The 23773-nt window shown below is 45.0% G+C and overlaps 1 protein-coding gene across 8 annotated transcripts in view; it reads left to right on the forward strand.

The window, feature by feature from the left end:
- Window positions 1-23773, forward strand: part of lmo7a (LIM domain 7a) — a 65756-nt gene that overhangs the window by 36196 nt on the left and 5787 nt on the right. For 3 of the 8 annotated variants that reach the window (XM_080753385.1, XM_080753384.1, XM_080753387.1), the window contains 17 exons: window positions 5739-5768; window positions 6975-7089; window positions 8305-8441; window positions 9015-9705; window positions 10390-10650; window positions 11672-11786; window positions 12840-13001; window positions 14455-14639; window positions 14819-14882; window positions 15181-15237; window positions 17844-17869; window positions 19021-19128; window positions 19932-20006; window positions 20660-21090; window positions 21950-22006; window positions 22380-22435; window positions 22762-22920. In XM_080753385.1, coding sequence (XP_080609511.1) covers window positions 5739-5768; window positions 6975-7089; window positions 8305-8441; window positions 9015-9705; window positions 10390-10650; window positions 11672-11786; window positions 12840-13001; window positions 14455-14639; window positions 14819-14882; window positions 15181-15237; window positions 17844-17869; window positions 19021-19128; window positions 19932-20006; window positions 20660-21090; window positions 21950-22006; window positions 22380-22435; window positions 22762-22920 — 2729 coding nt within the window. The remainder of the gene's footprint in view (window positions 1-5738; window positions 5769-6974; window positions 7090-8304; window positions 8442-9014; window positions 9706-10389; window positions 10651-11671; window positions 11787-12839; window positions 13002-14454; window positions 14640-14818; window positions 14883-15180; window positions 15238-17843; window positions 17870-19020; window positions 19129-19931; window positions 20007-20659; window positions 21091-21949; window positions 22007-22379; window positions 22436-22761; window positions 22921-23773) is intronic. The other 5 variants (XM_080753389.1, XM_080753390.1, XM_080753388.1 and 2 more) reach the window with 5 other exon arrangements.

The following is a 23773-nucleotide window of genomic DNA, read 5'->3' on the forward strand; positions in this document are numbered from 1 at the left end:
GATTGCATGAGAGCAGGGGGACGCGGCCAGCCGGCCACCCGCTTCGATGACGCGCAGACAGGGATTTATAGCGTTTTGATAATACCGTGTGGACACACATATTTTTCTACACGGGCCCGTGTGGAGGCGTAGAGGTTTCAAAACGAAGTCAGAAACGCCCGGGGATTTTTTAGGTATGGACAGGGCCTACAGGAGTTACATCACTTCCTCTCTACTTTAGCCTACAACACAGTCAGACCATAACCATAGGTGTGATAGCCCCGGTTTGTACCACACAACTATTGCTCTTACCCGATGCTTGTACCGTAGCATTATTGAACTTCTCCTCTCCCTCTGTTGTCATGCTGCTGTGATTGATGTATCCATGGCGTTGTGCTCTGTGGTCATGTTTTGTCGCGATCGCTCACTGTGGAACGATGACTTCAGTGAGTCAAGGCCGTCTTCGGACTCCCGCGACACCGGACAAGCTTCCCAGAGCGCCCTGCCTGCGGCCCACCTGCAGTGGGCGTACGAGTACGAAAGCGGCAGTGATTCTGAGTCAGACCGACCGGACCCTGATCTGGTTCTGGACGACCTAGCCGGAAGACGTTTCCACAGCCCCTCCCCCGCACCCCCAACCAACTTTGCTGTTCCCAGCAGTCCAGCGGCCGGCGGAGGGGTGCCAGGGGGCAGAAAGGGCCCCTGGCCCAAGGTCACTATGACACCAAAGGTCGCCACACAGCAGAATGTGACCTTACTCAGGTCAGCGCAACACACGACGCAAGAGAGTGACTTGGATTTGTCTGCTTGATGATGGATCAGATTAGAGTGCTTCTCTTACCTTCAGTTTGCATGGTTAACCATAACCATGAGCAAGGCCTTTGGTCTAGTGTGCTGTTTCTAACCGAGCTGGAAGTTTGTCATCATCACTTTGTTTTCTTTTGTTTGTTGTTTGCCTTTCTGCTCATTGATTTCTGCTTGAATTGTTTTGATTGAGCTTGAGGTTCAGCAAGTGTTTATTTGCCCCTTCAGAGTTTGATGAGCTGTTGAATGGTTTGCTGAGTGGTTTGCAGTCATTTCTTCTTGAAGCTTCTTGAATGGACCTTTTTTTTTTGCCTCTTTACTATTTGAGTTTGGTTTTGAGTTTGCGTTGGTTTCCTAACCCTGCGAAATGCTCTCATTGGAGAATGTTTGCACCTCAGGAACAGACACTCTGCTTCTTGCTGTGTTGACTGGTGTGGTGTACTTCCTGATAAATATCTTTGACCAGTTTGAATTGGCTGTCCCTTGAGCAGCAGCGACAGCTGTGGGGCTCCACAGCCCACCCAGCAGGACTCAGTGAGGAGGGACCACCATCGGCCCTTGTCCGCTGACAGCCTCTTCAGAGAGATGTACGACGACTCAGACGACGAGGACGATGATGTGGGCTACGGCGACCCCGTTCACGATGACCTCTATGCCCGTAAGGTGGGCCTTGCTTCCCAGTCCACCAGCAACACACCCTACGACAAATTCTTACCCAAGTTCTGGACACCCGAAGAAGACATTCATATACAGAAGATTAAACTGGGCTCACAGAGGAGGCCCTGGTACAAGAAGATGCAAGGCTTCAGGTGTGTGAATACAGTGCAACTATCCAGTGTGAGATACAGTCCATGCACTAGATATATTCATTATATATCAAATAGCTCTCCCTGTTCCCTCTGCATACTGTAGCTGTCAGCATGCACTGCAGGAACATTCTGTATGTTCCACATACAGTGTGGCAGCCTTTTCTTTCATGTCAATCTGCAATTCACAGAATGTTCACGTCGAGGGAAGATAACATATACTGTAGCTACAGACTATGAAAAGTGACATTCGCCAGAATTGAAATGATGAATAGTTACCTACTTCCCACTATTTAAAATTGCTTCCTTGCTTGCATATTTTCCCTTTTCTCTCTGTGTGCTAGACTGATTGACTAATGCCACCCCCTTGCATGCTACTTTATGTTGACCTCAGCTGCAAGACTTAAATGATTGCTCTCATTCAATTGCATATCTCCTACTGGGGTTTACTGCATTTCCTGTACGGATTCTCCCCGTCTGACCTATGTTTATTTCTTTCTTTTCCCTTTCTCCTTCTTTCCCTATAACTTTACTTCCCTGCTCCACGTTTTCATCCCTATATCCATCTGCTGCCTTCCTGTCTTCCTCTACTCCCTGTCTTCCTCTACTCCCTGTCTTCCTCTACTCCCTGTCGTCGGTGTCTGTAGCCAAAAGAAGTCGGGCTCTTCCTCTGATGACTCGGACTGTGACATCAGTCCTTGGCGTTCCTCAGCCTCCTCCCCCGCCGGCCCCTCTCCCTCTCACTCCCACACACCTGAGACTTCCGCCCACGCCACCGTCCGTGTTGTGGGGAAAAGGTCGATACAGCTGCATGACTGTGACGATGCAGTAATGTTCTAGAGCCATGCTGATATAAATATGAAGGGCTCTTACTGTGGGCAGACCATTTCTAATAAGCTGCCCCCTAACATACAGTACTAATGACATTAATCACAAAACTGTGCCACTGATGTCGCCCTAACATGCTTGAGAAGGCAGCTTGCTTGCACAGACTTTGTTGGAATAAAGGCTGCACATACTTTTAGAGTGTGTTTTTTTAGATAATATTTCATAGCTGCTAGCATCACGCAGAGTGATTATGGAATCCTTGTTTGATCAAATGTGTTGTATTTGAATCAAATATCACCACTTTGGCTGCATGCTCATTTTATCCCTTCCTCCTTTTCTTGCTCTTTCTGTACTCCGGTTCACATGCATGCACACTCATCATCTCTATATCCTTCTCTTTCCCTCCTTTTGCCCACCCTCCAGTCCTCACATTCAGCTACACACTGCCCCCCTGCTACCCAAGCTACAGTCCCCTCAGTTAGAGACCCCCCCTCCGGTGTTTGCCAAAATGGACCCCACCTCAGGTCCCAGACTCATCAAATGTGAGCACCGACCCCTCCCGGGTCGTCAAGACCCCAAAGAGCCCCCTGATCCCATCAACTATGACAGCATTCTCCCTGACCTGGAAAACGATGACATGTTCGCCAGGCGGACCCTGGCCTTCCAGTCCAACACAGACATGGCCATGATGAAGACTCGGCTGTGTACCAGCCGCACCCCACGCCACCTGTACTCCTCAGACCCAGAGCTCAACATCGTAGTCCAGCCACGGGGCCTGGGCGGCGCCAACATCAAGGACCGGCTCGAGTTCCCAGACATCGAGCTGGACGACGTAGTGTACCGTACCACAATGCAGGCTCAGCCACAGCGGCCACTCTCGGGTGCACCTGACAACTATGCCCCGATGCCAATCCCAGAGCCCTGGGCGCTGCCCCCAAATCTCCAGGCCAGGCTGCTCTGCCCGCCGTGCCCTTTGACCCACAAAAAAGAAGTAGATAAGAATCAGGGGGAAAAGGAGGAGGTCCACCCCAAAACCGATGACATGCTGCTCCGTAAGCTAGGGTCTATCCTTGGTCAGGGGTCACCGAGAGGTAAGCAGATGTCGCCGTCACTGCCGACGTCCTGCAGTGAAGGCGACCTGCTGAAGATGCAGGCCATCAGGGAGGCCAGTCAGCTGAGGTTTAAGAGGAAGCTTTTGGTGGAAAAGCTAGCAGCTCTGAGATCGTAGGAACAAGTCGTTCAATGTTACAATGCCAGTTACTTTGATTGACACTGACTGCAGGTTGTGTATTTTATTATCTTCTTTATTGATTATTATTCCTTTCCATTATTTGTGTGAGAGCTCCCATGGTGACAAGTGGTCTACAGCAGTGTTTCTCAAACTTTTAAATTCCATGGTCTTCCCATAACTCTGACAGTATACAAATGGAACCAATTGGTTGTATTCTGTCAGAGTTACAGACTTGTAAGAGTCAATTTAGACCTTCCTAAAGGATCCCACAGAGTCATTGGAAACCACTTTGAGAAACACTGGTCTACTGTTGTACCCTGTCGTGGAATGGTGTCAAAACCACCCAGAACCACAGAGATGGGGTTATCTTACCAGTTCAAAGCACTTCCTCCTGCAACCATACAGGTGCCTTCCACGCTCCCTTAATCAATCACAATTAGTAGTAGGAATATTGAAACACATATCCCAGTGGAGGAAATGTAGCAGAATGATGTACGTCATACTTGATGCATTTTATTTTTGGTTTGGTTTGTTGTTACCTCTGAATTGAGAAAATATGCATTTGCTGACCAGGTTGATTGTATACAGCCTTCATGTGGCCTTTCATTTTATCGTCACTGTCGGCCAGAACCCTCGTATGTCCAAGTTTCAAGTGTGTGCGTTTTTTTGTGAAGCAAAGCCCTGCTTCATCATACAAGACTGTGAGGCGTTGTGTGCATGTACAGTAGATTGGCTATTTTCACTATCACTTTAAAACTGATAAATACAAAATGAACGGTTTCGGACATAGAAGGTTTCCAGCCGACAACTGCGATATACTGTACAATAACGAGGAAAGAAATGCAAGGATACCCACAGTGGATGGCCTTACTGTTCATGACCTACTGCTGCTACAGTGTTTGCCTTTTGAAGTGTTATTGTTAAACTGTTTTTCATTGTTCTTTGAGCACAATGACAAATAAAATATCTTTCTAAAGACGTAGTACAGTACATACTGGACAAACAAAATTGCATGAATTCTCACAGGATCTACCAAAATGAACCAGTACATTTCGATATGGGTAAACAGGCCCAGATTGTTTTGGTTTTTATAATGTTCTTGTTTTCTTCTCCCTGGACTGAATTTGCCTGTGAATGGAACCATTTTTTCCAAGCTTAATAAAGAAAACCTCAGACTGAGTTTGTGATTGAATGCATTGGACCTGTTACCTAACCTCTCAATAGTACTTGAAGGTATTAGACAGAACAAATTGTTGTTTCCTTGGAGTGAAGGGAACTTCACACTGACATGGAAAGCTGATGTAATGTGCCGTAGTAGTGTAGAAAGCTTTATGGTCTGAGTAAAGGCCAAATTTAAACCAGGGAATGCCCTGAACGCACTACATCAAGCTGAGTCATCATTACATGTACCCTACTGAAATTTCCCAATGCTCAGCAAGAAGACGAAAGTTAATCTTCATCTTTAACTCCATAGTAACATGGAAACACATCTATACCACAGAGACATGTGAACACATACACGCACGCACAAACACACGCACACACGCACGCACGCACGCATACACAACAAAGCAGCCATTTAACCTGACCTGAGGCCATCTGGATTTACTTCTCCTGTATATGGAAAGCTGTGTTTCCAATTACATCATGTCAGAGTATGTTGTAGAGGAACCACTGCTTCAAAGAAAAAGAAAAAAAGAAACGTTCTATAACTTAATAAAAAAAAGGTCCAAAAGTCTTTCATGCAAGTTCTTCAGGAGCTACTTGTAGATAGTAGGAAGAGAAAGGTGGTGCAGCTGTACTGCACAGGTTTACTTCGCTGTACATACAGTACACCTGTAACTCTTTACATATACCTGAAACACTATTCAACACCAACAGAGAAAGTCCAGGCCAGGGAAATAATATATTTGTTCTAGGATTTGCTTTGGAGGTGGAAACTGATTTTCCTAATTGACCTCTGTCAGGGAGTCCACGCTCTTGACCTTGACCTTAAGTAATAGCAGTCCACTCTCTCAGACACACTGACAGCAACCAGCTTCCACCATTGTGACCTCTTTTGTGTCTTGTGGTTCTCTTTGGTTTCCTAGACTGCTCCAAAAGCGTGATGGTAGCGACGGGTGAGTTGATACGGGGTCCCAGGAATGTGGCACTTTTGCGTTTGCTCTGCCTTCTGCGGTCATAGCCCCACAGCTCCTGCTTTTGTGTTGCTGCTCTCACTGTATAGTTGCTAAACGCTGACGCAGAAGATTGTTGTATGGCACAGGGCCAAGTGGGGGCGCTGGGGGGTGTGGGGGGGGGGGGGGTATTGCTCCACAAAGCTCTATTGACAAAGCAACAAAGTGAGGCGTGATGATGCATACAGCCCCAATACACAGGGACATCTGCCCAAACCCTACAGTACTGTATGTCCCAGTGAGGGTTACAGTCAAAGCTCTATTTGCACCTCTTAAATACTCTCAGACACTGATAGCAATTATGTGGGATGCATAAACCTTTACAGGTGAGTGACGGCGAACACTTTGACATTCTGAAAGCTTGGAAAGACTCTTTGCATGAAGGGGATGGTTCATGGCTGTGGATATACACTTTACTGTACTGCAGCATGTTGTTCTAACTTTCAGCTTGGAACTGCTCTCTGCGGTTTTGTGTGGTTGACCTGTGTGCCGTGTTTGTGCACTGTAGCTAACACCTGTACACAGATAAAACGATTAACCTGGCTTGTTTTCTCAATGCAAAAACACGTGGATGTGATACCTTTTGCCATAGACTCTAGAAGACATAATTTGATGAGTGTATACTGTAGAGGTATGGTCTTCCACTTCTCAAAGCTGCATGAAAATATAAATTTCACGTCCCATACATCACTGGTTCCCAAACACTGGATCGGGACCCATTTGAGGGTTGCAGACCGTTTTTGGGGGGATCACGACTCGTGTAAAGGATTTTTTTTTCCCTACATTTAAAAAAATGTATATTTCAATTTTTATAATAAAAAGAAACATACAATATTGAATATACATTTGAGAAAAAAAAATCTAAGAAATTCCAAATATATATATAGGCCTATATATATATATATATATATATATACACACACACACACACACACACACACACACACACACACACACACACACACACACACAAACACACTAGGATTTCACTTGTTTGGGTCCCGGGCAAATGTCTAATCTCTCTTTTGTGTCTCGACCTGAAAAGTTTGGGAACCACTGCAATACACCATTGGCACATTCTGCTTGCTGGTCCTGACTTTTCCAAAACTTGCTGTCCCGACTACTCTCTATCCATCCCACCAATCACAGGAGCAAGTCGATGAGTGACATCCAAGTGGACCCGGCTGTCCTGCGACAGGTGCGCTACGAGGAACTGCAGAAGCTTCGCGAGTCGGTAAAAGAGAGCGACGACCAATGGCAGGATGTGAGTTCCACTCTAAAGCCTGATTTATAGCCTGATTTATACTTTGGTGCGCACTGGTGTTGCATGCCGAATATAGCAGATCTACAAGTGATGCGACGTGTTGTGACCTTGTAGATTGGCTATTTTCTGCATTTCAACAACCAAATATAAATCAGGCATAACACACACACACACACACACACACACACACACACACACACACACACACACACACACACACACACACACACACACATGGTACAAACACGTGCAGGACTTGCAGCTATTGTTTCTCCAAAAACCAAAACATCTCTCGTGTGTTAACTGTTGAATACCTGTAAGCTGACCTTTTTCGCAGGAAGCTAATAATAAAATAGTGTACCTAGAAAACATTGAAAACAACTTTATTTACTGTCAGGGAGCTCCATAAAGAGAACAGGTGTCATGGTGCAGCCAGAACGGTCCAGTGGCCACAGGGGGAAAGCAGAGCTGTTTAGACAGAAGGTAGAGAGGGAGACAGACACTGATTAGAGCGACACTGCCCTCTGGCTATGGATTGCCCTCGTTCCAATTTGCAACCATGCACTCGCTCAGGAATTATTGTGCAATGATGCTGTGATGTAATGTCTGGAGATGACACGGAGACGTCTAGCAATGCTTAGGACAGATTTAATTAGGCTAAAACTATCCAAAACAGCATGACATCTCTTCCACTGTCGAGTGAAAAGTGCGGTGCACCTTCGTACCTGAAAACGTGTTCTTCGAAGGAGGCCAGCCTCTCACTCCAGTTTCGAAGGAGGCTGTTCTCCATTCCGTCATGCTCACTTGGTCCTTATCAGATAGATGTATTAATAACCTCTTATCCACATGTAGTTACTACTGTATGTGGAAAAGTCAATCAGTGATCTGATAGCACAGTATCGTCGTAGAATAATGGAGTCTTAAAGCAGCATTTAGGTCACACAGAGTCCCAAACACTCGGGGGACGTGAGCCGGGAGGAGCCTAAAGCACACAAATAGAACACCTTCAAATGAAGCCCTTTCTCCCTCTCTCCGTCCCACTCTTACGCTCCCTTTTCCTTCTCGACTTCACTTCAATTCTGTGGCGTTAACCACTCAACAGATTCCTTCCATCGTCCATATTAGGCAAACGAGCCGAGTTTAGTACCGTTAGTTTTCATACAGCACATATTTCTGAGATGGTGGTTGAGGTAGTCTGGGCTCGTGTCTCTGCAGGACCTGACCAAATGGAAGAACCGTCGCAAGAGTGTCAACTCTGATATTGTGAAGAAGAAAGAGGAGAGGGAGCAAGTTGAGCAGGTTACCTACAGCAGCAGAAGGCCGAAGACCTTCAAGGAGATGCAAGAGGAGAGGTATGGAAAAAGACTGTGCAGGCTTCACTGGGTGTACTGAAGAATGTCAATCTTGGTATGTCTGCCCCAAACTATTTGTTAATAGTTGTTTTGCTTTTACCTAATGGCATTAGGAAAACATTTCATTTGTTTATCTTTAATACTTGCTGAAGGAGATCTTTTTTGTCTTCTTTTTTTAATTACATCCCAAAAAATAAATCTGCTTGTGCAAGTATTGGAGTGGACATCGGATCCTGTGGTCAGAGACCTTGAATGGACTAACTCTCTAATTGTCCCTCTAGCCAGTGTGAAAGTGTAACCTAATAGTGACTTACAACTCGCCTCCCTACCTGCCCTTTCTCGTTTTGCCCCACCTCTCTCTGCTCTCTCCCTTTTTATCCTGTGTCCCTCATTCCACTCTCCTCCCTTTCATTTGTCCCGCTCCTAAACGCCTGCTCACCCCACCCCTATACTCTTTGTCCCTGCCCTCCGCAATCTCCGCAATACTCGCTGTTTTCCCACCCCGTCCGTCCTTAATTTACCTGTTACTGTCCATCCTACCTCTTAACACCCCCCCTTCCCCCCTCCCCACAGAGAGAATAGAGACAGAAGATCCATTGGCAGTCGTCTCAGCTCCCTCTCTTACCTGGAGGACGAGGACGTGTTTGACAAACCTGTCTCTTCCCGCTCCGGCCCGGTCAGAAGCAACACCGTCGACATTCCCTACTCCTCAGTGGACCGCCCCCGCATCAGCTCGGAACCCTCTCCGATAAAGGAGGACCCCCCCGCTGCTCCGCCGTCTACTGTCAGGGCTGCCTCCCCTCCCACCACACAGGAAGTTGACATTGTGGAAAGTCCTGCTGGCAGTGACACCACCACCACCACCACCTCCAGCAGCTATACCCCCATCCCCAAGCTCCCCTCTCCAACCGCTGCACCTACAGAGATGAGCACGGGGCCAGCCCTGGAGCGCCCCAGCACGGCCAAGTCGGAGGAGCCCCGCAATGCCGTCTCCGCGCCCCGCACCTTTCAAAAGGTGCCCGAGGCAAAGCGCCCCATGGCGGGCTCGCAGGCTGAGAGCGAGGCCCCCTCCTCCGGTTCCCTGTACAAACAGCCACCACAGTACAACTCAATGGAACCCAAGCCTCCTGGGGTGTATCGGGTTTCCGCCTCCCTCCCCAGGAGCTACCAGAGATCGGATAGCGCGCGTCTCACCTCAGTCGTTACACCCAGGCCCTTCGGGACCCAGTCCACCCGCATCGCCTCCCTTCCCCGAGCCGTCACCGTGAGTACTTGATTCTTGTGCAGCTAAAGATAACCTGTACCTGTCTTCTATCCAAGGTCTGTTCTATGCAGTAGTTATAGGCTGAAGGGCATCTAGCAGGCAGGCTGGGACACTATCTGTATTAGAAGAAACTAGTTTTTTAGGTGTCATATATATGTAGAGTACAGTAGAGTAATATCTGATACTTTTGTAAATAATGGATGTTTTTTCTTACTATAGTACTAACTCACTGTCACTGAGAATAGAAATTCTTATTCTCAGCTTTTAATACATTATTCAGACAAGTACTTGTCTAACTGCATGGCATCGTTATAGCTCTAGCTGTCTTGTACTACTACATCTTCAATAGTACATATATTTTGGGGATTTTATGCCCTTATTGATAGGACAGAGTAGACTGACAGGAAATGGGGAGAGAGATGGGGAGTGACGCGCAGAAAAGATCGTCGGGATGGGGATTCAAACCCACAATATGCTGTCAGGCTGGCATTGCAGCCTAGGGTGCCTGGACCGCCACGCCGGTGGCCTGGGACATACTATACATTTATTGTGTAGTTCATCTCTGTATTTACCCACTTAACCCACCTTGTAATGATTAAAAAATGATTCCTGTGTCCTTTAAATTGGAACGTTTGAGACTTGTGGTCTCTGTGCTTTAACCGCTCTTCATGTCCTCTGGAGCAGATGGATGACTCTCACAAGCGTGTGAACGGCGACGTAAACGTCTCCAAGAAGTCCTCTGTGCCAAGCCGCTACCACCAGTTCATGACCTCTGAGGACGAGGCCCAGTCTCACTCCAGCTCAGCCCGCAGCAGCGAGGATGAAGATGAGGACGACGACAGCAGAGAGAAAGGCGTCAGCTCCACGCAGAGCGTTTCACCTGTCCCTCCACAGGTCAAGAGTGAAGCCCCAGTCAGCCCTGCTCCGGCCAAGGATACCAACCAGGTGCTTGAATTACAAACGGTTGACAAAGCACGTCGGCTCTTATCTGCTGGCTGAAATATGTAGACTGTGACATTTAATCATCCTTTAAGACAGTGGTTCTCAACCTGTGGGTCGGGACCCCGAGACGGGTCCCGAAATAATTTTGGGGGGGGGCCCGAGATGTGAGGATGTGAGGCGTTGTGAGGATGTAGATCTGCAATAGAACCGTGTTAAACTGAATGTATGCTTCGATCGAGTCTTACAACTCCAAGTGCTTGTCAGGGTGGGGGGGTCCCCAGTTCAAATATGATTCTTTTTGGGGTCGCGGCCTGAAAAGGTTGAGAACCACTGCTTTAAGAGATAATATATATGAAAGCGGAGTCTGAACACTCAATACGTGATTTTTAGCTGCTGCCGCTGGTGTTCAAATGTAAATACAAAACTGTCCTTACATGGCCCGCCTGTTTAAATAAAGGCTACTCAACAAGACTACTGAATAAAAACACACACACGCACGCACGCACGCACGCACGCACGCACGCACGCACGCACGCACGCACACACACGCACGCACGCACACACACACACACACACACACACACACACACACACACACACACACACACACACACACACACACAGCAGCTACACAGTAGGTACAGTACAGTACAGGATCCAAGCTTGGCTGTATTAGACAGACATAAATCATTCATACGGGGAGGAACAATGGTTCTGCTTTCTTTGGCTCTGGAGCCTAACCAGCACAGGCCTGCTTCCACATGCGCACAAAACCTGACATGCCAGCTCCTCCTTAGAGCAGAGGAAAGTTATGGAAATGCAAAACGTTGAAGGCCGTCAAATTAGATAGATGGAGTGTGTCTGTTCATGTCGGTCCATGGGAGTCTGTTTTGTGAAGCACTTTGTATCAGTGATGTTTAAAATAAAGAATATTCACTCTAAATGTGTGTGTGTGTATGCATGCATGCGTCCGTGCGTGTGTGACATGTGTGAAATGTGTGTATTTGTGCGTTTTTTGTTGTAGGAGAGCTACTGTGACATGCGGATTAATCTGAATCAGAAACCCAACAGCAGCAAAGACTTTGGTTTCCAGGCCGACTGGGACTCGACCGGGGCTCACGTCTCCTCCATCCAGACAGGTACGCTTTGCTTAACGTCTGAAAAAAAAGAAAAAGAAAAGCCATCGAATTTTATACCAAGGATTCTACAACACTCCAGCATGGCTCAGTGGACAATCAACTGGCAATGAGAAACTGTTACTACGACCCAAAGGGAACTTGTGGGTTTGGAGATACAGTGGTAGTATTGAAAACCTGTGCTCTATCTCTGTTCATTATAGCAGTGAGGAATTACTGCCTAGTTCTCAGATGGCCGTGCATCGGGCCCGTTGCAGCAGTATGCCAGGCCTATGTAGGGCAGCATCTATCTGGGTCAGATCTGCTGGGCCTGAGCCTCTCTGTCTCTCTGCAGAGGCTTCTCAACCTCTGTATTAAGGCTTGTATTAACTACAGCATCAGCTGAAATAAAGAGTTTGATCAAGCATTTTGCCTGGTGGCAGTTCGTCTTGATGGTGAAAGTTAGTCTCTTAGTTAGCAGACAGCAGTCTGTGTCAATGTACAGTGGTGATACTTTCTCAGAATGACTCGTATGAAGGTAAGGACAGATAGTGCTGTATTGTAACAAGGGAAGGGGTTACTTTGAACGGTCAGTGATGGTGCAGATGGGGCCATGGCAGTCAATAACTGTCTTGATTTTTAGAGATGAACGATATTGATTTTTTTTTACATCCGATAATAGGCAGGGTCAAATTGGCCGATGCCGATATATTACATCTAACTCTCTCCTAACTATTAGACATGGACAGAATTAATTTGCAAGTGTGACTATTGATGACATCAGGGATCTCCATATATGGGCATAAAAGGGATTGTATGACGTCATAGGTCTATGATGTCAGACAAGGACGGAATTCATTTGCAACATCATTGTGATGTCAGAACAGGTCAGCATAATCTCCTGCTGAGCTGGATCCATTGTGACGCACGCACAGGATCTGGAGTTTTTTAATAATAGTAAATGCAACCTACGGTCGCAAACGTGAATCACAAATGTTCAAACTTCAAAGTTAGCTCTCCGGCCCTTCTTGGCTGATCAGTGACCAGCGGTGTCTCTCTGTTCCCTTGTGTGTGCAGGCACCCCGGCAGAGATGTGCCAGCTGCAGGTCAGCGATGAGGTGCTGACGGTGAACGGTCACAGGGTGGCAGACATGAGCTATCCAGACTGGAAGGAGGCCATGGAACAGGCTCTGCAGCAGGGAAGTTTGGTCATGGATATACGCCGCCACGGCAAGAACAGTGAGTCACCTGCTGCTGCGTGCACAGTTCTCTGAGTGTGGGTGTGTGTGAGAGAGAGAGAGGCAGAGAGAGGTGCAAGGGAGTGAAATACTTTATCCAGTGGTGGAGAGAGAGAGAATGAGTGAGAGAGAGAGAATAGCAGAGCTGAACCACTTAAAGGATTGCATTTCCAGGGGTGACAAGGTTGCTTATGCTGGTTGGGTTGCTAAACGGTTTTGACACTCTAAATTGGTCCGTAAACGGCTGTGAAACCGTCCGTGAATGATCTCATGACAGTTAAATGGTAAAGGTCTCATAACTGTGTTTCTTTCTGTTCATTCCTATTCTGGGAACAATTTTCGAGCTATTTCTGAGAAATAAGAGACTCTATCCTCTGACTGTTTGTCTCGTTGTGCTCTTATTGTCTGTCCCTGTATTTGTGTATATTTGTTCATGTCCTTTCTTAAAGCTTGGTTGACGTGCAGGGCGACATGGCGCTCGACAACAGCAGCAGCAGCAGCAGCAGCGTATTTTCTACGGGAAAAGTGTTGAAGCGACACTTTTTCAGTTGACAATATGCATGTCAGGCTTTAATCTCAGTCTATACAAATGCTTTCCTCTGTTTCCATGTGGTGTTTAGGAGAACTAACCCTGCCCAGGTACCTAGTCCTATGAGTGTGTGTTTTTCTTGATTAGAGCGTTAATATAAAAGGCTTACCTGTTCTTCTGCAGTCATTATCATTATCACTTGCTAACATAATATGCCTTCCAGCCTAGTTGAATGAAACTGAATAGTGTTTGTAGGTCCTGTGTTGAAATAACCATTCCCTAAGTCTAGTGTGGGTGTGAGCCTGTTAGCAACACTGTGGGGTTTATGGCAGCTTTTGTATAGATTGCATGGCTGGGGAAGGTGGTTTCTCTCTCAATCCCATGCTGCTCTCTAACACCATAACAGCGCCTTTATTTCCTCGCTTTATAACCATAACCATAGTGGTATAATGGACAACATTATGTATAATGTTGGGTTTTCCCTTTGACATATACTGTAGTATACATGCATACACACGACACACACACGTGCAGGAGCGTGCGTGTGCGCGCGCGCGCACACACACACACACACACACACACACACACACACACACACACACACACACACACACACACACGCACACACACACACACACACGCGCACACGCACACACACACACACACACACACACACACAGCAAATGCATGTTTATGTCAAATGTTTTATTTGTATTCCTATTCCAGCACTGCAGCTGATCTATAACAGTAAACACACATTGTGTGTATTTAACTAACGCAAATACAGTAGTCCTTCTTCATGCACATGTCAACAGTATGTACATGTACTCCTTCCTTCTTCATGCACATGTCTATGTACATGCACATGTCTACATGTACATGTCCGTCCAATGCTCTTTCTGTGGCTGCGTTGTGTTGCATGCAGACTGGGACAGAAACCTACCTTCCCCACCATGTAAAGGCCATAAGACCATCAATCTGACCACTATGGATCACCCAATATTTGTAGGTGCCTCAGACACAAATACGGTCAACACCAGCTTGGACTTCTCTTCACGGCTACCCACGGACACGCTGACATCCCAGCAGGTGCCTAGCCACCCGACCGTTGTGAGTGACCCTCTATATAACAACTAAAGTAGTTCATTAGGTTTGTTTTAAAACGTGTTTCTACATTCTAATACTGCTTGGATGTGTACAGATCAGTGAGTATATTATTATTTAGATGCAAGTGTTCATTCCCTAGAGCCCTTTTTAACGAAGTTCTGCCATAACGTGTCTCCTTGCAGGATGTGGCCTCCAACGGAATGAATGGTGGCTTCCGTGAAAAGCCAGTGACTATGAGAAACAAAGGTAAAGGGCAGAGTTGATGGCATATACTGTACGTATTCAAGTAGAATATCAATCCTTAATATTGAATATCAACCCTTAATGAAAACATAGAATAATTATGTATTTTGTGTGCCATGATTTTGGAAGAACCTTTTTTGGGGGGGGGGGGGTCATTAAATAGCAGGATGTTTTACTTTTGTCGAATCTTGCTTATTTATAGTATATCAGTTGTTGAATTTAACGTGCTAAAGTGATATTTATTATTTACATAGGTTCCTATTTTCTCTTCCTGTCCCCCTGTTCTCCATTTCCCATGTAGACTCAGAACCCATATCTATGAAAAACTTAAAACGGAGGTCAGAGTTTTTTGAACAAGGTAAAAAGCTCTGACTGGCCTCTGCAGAGCCGTCAGTGTTGGGTTGAGTTGTATATAATCTGGTGGCTGGGTGCTCTGTGCTTTCATCTTGCTCAATCCCACTGGGTTCTATTGGCTTATTGTCTTTTATGCATGTTTTACACACCAATCAAGACCTCATGTTCAACTGTTCTGTGCTAACCACTTAAAGGACCTACACCATGAATTTTCACTTTTTCTATTTTAAAACCTTTTTTTGGGGTCCCACTGGCACCTTCTATCCTCACAAAGTCCTATTTCTGACCGTTGTGTCTTTCTCTGGTTTTGGGCAGACAGAGATGAAAAGCTTTCCACGGGTTCTCAGAACAGTGCTGTTCTGAGAGTTGACGAGAGTGACGTCACTCTCGTTTCCCGTTTTTTTTTCAGAGTCAAAATTTTTTTTTTGTTGAGGGTTAAAACCTGTCTAAGACTAAATTTTGAGCATATATTTATACAAAAAATATAGTTTTAAAAGCATGGTGTAGGCCCTTTAAACCCTTACTTAGTTCACCAGCATTGCCTCTTCTTTAGCTATATTTTGGTCGGCTAGTTTTTCTGTCTCTATTCGCCTTAAATATACAATCATCACAATCACAACGTGTTGCGGCACAACGCAAGGCGCTTGTAGATCTTCTATTTTTGGCAAATGTTCCCCCCAGAGAGAGATAATGTAAGATAGGACCTTTATTGATCCCGCTGGGGAAATTCAGGCTCCAAAGACAGAATTGGGACGCTAGGATTCAAGTGGTTAAAGATCAGTTGATCATAGGTCGCCTGAGGGCTGAAATAGAAACATATGCAAAAGTTTGAGATCCTCCAGGGTTCCAACTTGGGAGCTTTTTGTGTGTCTGGTCTGTTATTGGTAGGTAACCCTTTGTGCTCTGCCCCCTCCCCTCTTCAGGCTGCTCAGGACCCAGTGTCAGTGCGCTGGTCTACCTCTGTGGTAAACAGGGTTGAGTGTGCGGTGATGTCTTTACCTCCACCTGGTATAACCTGGGACACTGATGACATGCTGTTAAAAGTCAAGGGAACACAGACATAGTGTAGTGGTTGACAAGTCTCAAGGCTCACTAAAGGCCAAATTATACTTGCCGCGTCTGCGTAGCAGAGTCCATGTAGCAGTATCATATGCCATATGTCATATGTCATAAATCCGTCACCAAGTAATGTTCGCGCCCAAGGGGACAAGTGCAATGACTGCATGCACATGTGCTAGAAAAGAAAAAACAGACGATCTGTTTGAGGAGATGAAAGGAGTTTCTTTATAAATCCATGGAGGAGATTAATTGCTACCTGCTGTGTTATATTATGTCACGACAAAGGACTTGAAATTGATGTTTTTCGTAGTCCGTTGACAGGTTTTTCAAATGGAATACAAACGGAACAGAATACGAACCTGAATGAAAAACACTTTTCATAGCTCACATTCTTCAGCGTCTGAGGTTTTCAGAGAATAAAATGAATTCACAGAAATGATTGACACAAGATTGAGAGCAGACCACTTCAAAACCTTCATTTGTCTGGAAGAAGGTTATTAGATTTTAGCGTAGTGTGTTGATTGCAGCCTGTCTGGACCTTGCTCTTGAATGCATGTGTCTGCAGACACCAAATTGTAGTATAATTAGAGTTCACTGTCCCTCACTGACCCTCGCACCTACTGTACACGGACACGGCAAGTACTATAATCAGGCTTGACCCCTTAGTGTGAAGTTGAACCTAACACCAAAGGAGGCTTTTTATTTTCTCTTTTCAGACTATTCTCGTATTACTTAAAGAGTACTTTAGTTCAAAATATTTGAAAAATGTCATGAATTAAAGCACATTTAAAAACAACTCGTTGACCAAAATGCAGTACAGACCATGCGACAACCAATTAGACATACAATTAAGAGGTCCTCCAATACTGTATAATCTAGTTAGTTTAGTGACGAGATTTAATTAGAAAAGAACACATATTTTGTGTGTAACACATCTAGCCCCTAAAGCTACACAGCATGCCAGACATTGTGCCAACATATTGACCACAAATACAGATCCTCGTTTGATCTGTAGCTTGTTGCTGTGTGTTCTATTTTTGTATGGTTTCCAGGTTAAACTGTGCACGATGATGAAAGCATTCTTGTTGCACTCGTTTGACTACTAATAGTTTGCCTGCATGCATTGGATGATGTGCAGTTTGATGATTGGTGACTGTATACTGTACCTTGCATCTTGTGCATGTGCCCGGTTTGTGATTTCTGAAGTGTTTTTCTGTTTGATGTTATTTCCTCTACAATCAATTTAATTCTATGTTTTACCCAGAAGACATCAATAACTAATACCCAATGTAAATGTCAAATTGATAATAAATCCGAGGAGGTCAACGTAAGGGCCTTTTTTTGCTCCAGGCTTGTTAAAAATGTCAATTATCGCTGTGGTGTTAAATGCCATTTCCAAAAGCGAATTTGCACCAGACTGCAAATTGTGCTTAGGTTTTAACGTGCCTTTAAGCTGTTTTTGTGATTGTGATCTCTCCCTCTCCCTGCGCTGTTCTGCTGCTCCAATAGTACATACTTGGTATTCATTGAATAATGTTCTGTCTTTTAAAGGGGGATCAGAGACCGTAATATCAGATGTGAGTAGTTTTTTATATATGTATATAAAAGTATGTTATGCCTCTTTTCATTTGTACTATTTTAGTGTGAATGTTTATTATTATTATTTTTATTTTTTGTACAAATCTCTTGATAGATTTCTGCACACAGATAAACAGGTATTTTTGAGCCGTGCTAACCACTCCTACATCTGGCTTTGTGTGTGTGTATGTCCGTCCCTGCAAAGCTGAAAAGAAAAGCAAAGAAATGTGAATACACAAATACCCCAAATAAGTCGTACATATCAATTACTGTGTGCTTTTTAAATTGTGACGGCATCTTTGAAAGAGGATACCATGATCATTACAGCACCCACCCAAGCCCATCATAAACCACTGTCACCCTACTGTCCATTATTTGTCAGAAAATGACAAGCTCACAATGCGTCATGCAGAGATGCGTTGTGATCTTGTTGATTGCCTGTTTTTGAACATTTTTGAATAGGTTAATCGTGTCATGCAGTTGCAGAGATGGGGCTTATTCTCCCTTTTAAGCTCTTGATTTCCTTGTATTGGCTTGAAATACACCATTATAATGGCAGACATTCCACAGGATCATGTGAACACAAAGCATATGTTTGTCGGGGTCTGCTCTCTGCTGTTGTTTTTAATGGGTGCTGCCATTTCCTTCCCGCTTTGGATACTGAAATGGGCAATCAGATGACAATGAATAGATGAGTTTAACCCCATGAACCCTAGCATCCCTTTTCTGGGAATATCACAATAGGCAAACATTCTGCAAAAAATCACACCCAGTGTGAAGTGAGCGGTGCTAATTACGTCCCGTGATAGCTTGGCCAATGCCAAGCTTCGCGGGACATACGGACATACACACAAAGCCAGATGTTGGAGCGGTTAGCACTGCTAAAAAAATAGCAGACTGTATCAATAGGTATATTGACACCTGGGGGTACCAGTCAACTAAGTATATAGGGTGGTTAAGAAGATGATTGTCGTCATGCAGTTTTCATAATTACAATAGTCGTGGACTGTAATGTGTGTGTGTGTGTGTGTGTGTGTGTGTGTGTGTGTGTGTGTGTGTGTGTGTGTGTGTGTGTGTGTGTGTGTGTGTGTGTGTGTGTGTGTGTGTGTGTGTTGATTGACACTGGGTGTGTCTGCTCTCTCATTACCAGCTACCTGTTCCCACAATTACTCCCTCCTCTAACCGCTGGTCATGGGATCCCGAAGAGGAGCGCAGAAGACAGGAGAAATGGCAAAAGGAGCAAGAGCGCCTCCTCCAGGTACACAGGGTCAGATTACCAGTGCTCATGTGTAACCACCTGGATTGGAACCTGGTTCTCCCATTTGGGAAGTCAAGCATCAAACATCACCTGGCCATGGAGGGATACAATGTATTATGCTTCTGGTCTTCACTCATGGCTACTATTCCTAGATTTGAATCCTGACGAAGGGAGATATTAGGCTTTTTAACAGCTTTGTTCAAAGCTTCTAACTATTATCACACTCAGAACTTGCTTGAATGTGGTGTCCTCACATTAATCAGAAGGTCCCCTGTTCAAGCCTCCCCAGGCCAACTGCTACACATAAAAAGCCACTACTGGATCAATACAAAGAAGTAATTCCCCCTCGGGATCACAACCAATCCTCCTTTACTGTTCCTACCTCTAACACATCATTCACACATGTGCATGTATAAATGCACTCTCTCTTCACATCTGTCCAACATATTGTAGTGAAATCCTGTCCAAGCACATACTTCTAGACAGAGTGATCAAAAGTGTCCACAGAGTGTTGCTGTACTGTAGCAGGAGAGGCCTGCTACTCCTGCAGTCTTATTCCATGTTGGTCAAACGGCCTGATTTATTTCTTACTTGGATTCAAGGTGGAGAACCATGTTCCTCTCAACAACTAGGTTCAACAACCGCATTTTAACCATAAGGGCACGTTTGGAAGCAGTGTATTAAATCCATGTTCCAGAGAATCAATTTCAATGTTGTGGACTTCAGAGGTGTGCGTGTGCAACTGTGCATGTGGTTGAGTGTGATTCAAGTCAGCGACCCGCTTTTGTTGTCTCTGTGTCCAGGAGAAATATAAGCGTGACCAGGAGAAGATGCAGGAGGAGTGGCTTAAAGCCCAGCAAGAAGCAACCAGCAAGGAGGTACAAAGTCCACTTACTGCCTCAGACTACAGTCATTTGTACATTGCACCTTGTTGCGACCGTAGGTCGCTATTTAGTATGAAAACCTCCAGCTCATGTCCGTCCGTCCATTTGTCTGTCTGTCACACCTCTCTTCTGACATCACAATGATGACTTGACCAGCTCAGCAAAAGGATATATCTGACCTGTTCTGACATCACAATGATGACTCGACCAGCTCAGTGTTCTCAACCACACTAATATAATCCCTTTTATGCCCATATATAGAGATCCCTGATGTCATCAATATTAAGCCCATATCTGGGAATGCCCATATATGTATATACTTGTAGCCCATATCTGGGAATGCCCATATATGGACATATTGTGTCAGTCTCATGTGGTTTATGACGTCAAACATCTATGATGTCAGACGTCAGTCATCTCCATATTTTCCACATATTTTCCACATATGGCCACAATTTGTCCAACTTAAACAACCAACCAGGTGCATTTCTTTGGTCAAAGTTGATCCCATGCCAAAGCGAGATAGCTTCTCGCCCTTAGGACGTCTTAGTTACTAGTATTAGTTATAAATACGTTATTTAATTATGATTTATTTGTTTTCTGACTTTATTAAATATCACGGATTGTTCTTTGATTCCCTCTTCCAGTCTGAGGTCCAGGAGCCACAGAGCCTACAGGTGCACAGCCACCCGGTCAGCCCGCACTCTCCCCTCTCGCCCCTCTCCCCCATCTCTCCCCTCAGCCAGCCCTCCTCCTGGGACAACCAGGAGGAGGCGGACGCCATGGAGGAGGAGAGAAAGAGGAGGGAGGAGCAGGAGTGCCAAAGGCAGGCGGAGGAGAAGAGGAGGCGGGAGGAGGAGGAGCGCGAGCTGCAGCGCCTCCAGGAGGAGAGGAAGAGGAGGGAGCAGGAGGAGGAGGAGGAGAGGAAGAGGATGGAGGAGGAGGAGCTGCGGTGGCAGAGGAGGAAAGAGGAGGAGCGGCGGGAGGAGGAGAGGAGGCGCCAGGCAGCCGAGCTGCAGGAGCAGCAGCTCAGGGAGAGGGAGAGAGCATTGGAACAGCAGCAGCAGCAGCAGCAGTGGTCAGTACAGACACTCTGAAGAAGTTGTACTAAAAAAGTAGCAGTACCACAATGCAGTCCTGCATTAAACATTTTACTACAGTAAAAGTACTGGGATCAAAATGTACTTGTACTTGAACAAAATGTGCTGATTATGCAAAATGCCCTGTTTCACCACAAAAGAAAATGTGTCAAAATGTAGGCAGTATAAAAATGTATAAAATAGGGCTTAAGTGGTTAATGCATGTTTTGTAATGCTAATCTAAATCTGCACGGTGTCTAAAGTTTTCAAATAATTGTAGTGGAGTCAAATGTTTACTTGAGTCAAATACTCAAGTAAAGTTAAAGTACCTCAAAATGTTACTTTCGTACAGTACTTAATAAATAATAATACTTAGTTATCACTGCTCTGAAGCCTTATAATTCATTGTATGGCTGTGTGACACTCGCTGAAAAATATTTGTTAAATTTGATATAATGCGAGTGGCAAGTCGTACGACGAAGTATACGTTTGTCATAAATTCACATAAACCACAAAGGCTTTTTTAAGTATCTTCAACTGAAGAAAGTGTTGACACTAAAATTCAGTCAGTCAGTTGTAGATACAGCGTTGGTGTCGAGCGACACTTGCAACTAATTATAAAACGTGCTTAAATGTGCTCTGTTCATCAAGCCTCGCCTATGATGCTAATGTTAAGAGAATTAACCACTGACTTTAAACTGGAAGCTGCCTCGTTGTCTGTGCGTTAACGTGAGTCACACTGATGTGTATGCATGTGCTTTTCCCTCCGTCTGTCCGCTGTAACACCCCCACCCCCTCTCCTCCTCACCCCTACCTTTCACTCCTGTCTCTAAACCCTAACCTATCCCTTCACCAAAGGGGTGGGGAATCCTATGGCTTTGTCAATGTCCAGCCTGAGCTATCATTTGCTGACAGGTTAGTGCATGAGAGCATGCATGCGTTCTCTATTTAACATATGCTGGTTCAGCTCTTGTTGTGTATCCACTCCACAGGCTGCTATACTAATACATCACATTAAATCCACTAGTGAAACCCTTGCCTGTAATATTTCAGAAATATAATTGCTAAAGGTAAAAATATGGGGAGTCATGTGATGACAATGTTCCAGTTGCTAAAAGTAAAAATTATGTTTCATGATTGCAAAATATATGATAATGAACGTGTCAAAGAAATGCAATGTAGGCACCATCAGCTTGATCTGTGTGGCTTTTTGAATTGATCTGTTTCCATAGGCTGGATGAAATATCATGAGCTTAATTGATTTCCTTGAATCTATTTTAATTAACAGGGCAAAGTCTAAATCCACACCTCACCTCGATGAAGTGGAGAAACCGCAGAGTAAAGGTCAGTCTTGCCAATCCAATTCCACAAATTAAGACTTAGAGGTGTTATAGATCAGCTACAGTGCTGGAATGGTTGGCTGTTCTATGAAAAAACCTTTTACATAAACATGTAATTGTATTGTGTGTGTCAGTGTGTGTGTGTGTGTGTGTGTGTGTGTGTGTGTGTGTGTGTGTGTGTGTGTGTGTCGGTGTGTCGGTGCATATCTGTGAACATAACAATCATATTGGCATGTACACTTCGGTCAGTGTACAGGAACTTATAGGATTGCATATCCACGTCCTAATAATGATTCTGACCTAAACACCATGCTGTGGGCCTTACCACAGGGTTGCATGGGCAACTGGGGGGCATGACCCACTGGTTGGTGGAGGAGGAGTTGAGGCGTAAGCGCGACAAACAGGCGCAGATTCAAAGGGCTGCGTCAGAGCTGGAGCTGGAGAGGAGACACATCCTCAATGCCATGAGATACAGACAGCCAGAGAGAGGTGTGCCGAGTCACAAACCTTCTCTTCTCCAAATCAGTTCCACACCATGATCCACTCAATCGTCTCTGTGCATAACTGCAGTCCCAGTTCAGAAGGTGGCATACTTGGCATGCTGTTCCGGTTAATTTTCCCCTGGCTTTGTTTGAATCGCTGGGCAGTAGTTTTGAACCGTAAACACACAACACATGTGTTTCCAATTCAGCTCCTCATTTGTCTCTCTAAAAAAATGCCATTTTAGTTTCAGAATGTTGGGAAGATGTGTGGCTTGTAAAGAAGGGATCCAATATTTAGTTCAGTGACCATGGGGCTAAATAATGGGTCAGAAGCTGTGTTCACGTCGTTCACATCTCCCATTGGAATGAATAGACCTTCTTCTGATCTCCTAAAGAGAAGGCCACCTATGCCAGAATCTGAACCCTGGCATATTGAGTACAGTAAGGTTTTATGTTAGAAATGTTGAGTATGGGTCCCCAGCATGTAGAAACTACCGGATGCTAACTTGCATATGTTGAGCAATTTTCATAATTTGCATAATTCGATTTATTTAGCATAATCCCCCAGAATAATGGATAATATGTCAAAAACTGATTGGCCGATTTGAACAATATTAGAGTGGTTTTGGGGGTTATTGAGGATGCTGAATCCATTTTTGACATTTTCAAAATCACCCACTTTAAGTTGGTATAAGGCCATTTCCGGTTTAAAACGGCCATTTTGAATTTAGAAAATGGATTCAGCATCCTCAATAACCCCCAAAACCACTCTAATATTGTTCAAATCAGCCAATCAGTTTTTGACATATTATCCATTATTATGGGGGATTATGCTAAATAAATCGAATTATGCAAATTAT

Source organism: Nannobrachium achirus (genome assembly GCF_963921795.1).
Source record: "Nannobrachium achirus genome assembly, chromosome: 22".
In the NCBI taxonomy this organism is placed as follows: domain Eukaryota; kingdom Metazoa; phylum Chordata; class Actinopteri; order Myctophiformes; family Myctophidae; genus Nannobrachium; species Nannobrachium achirus.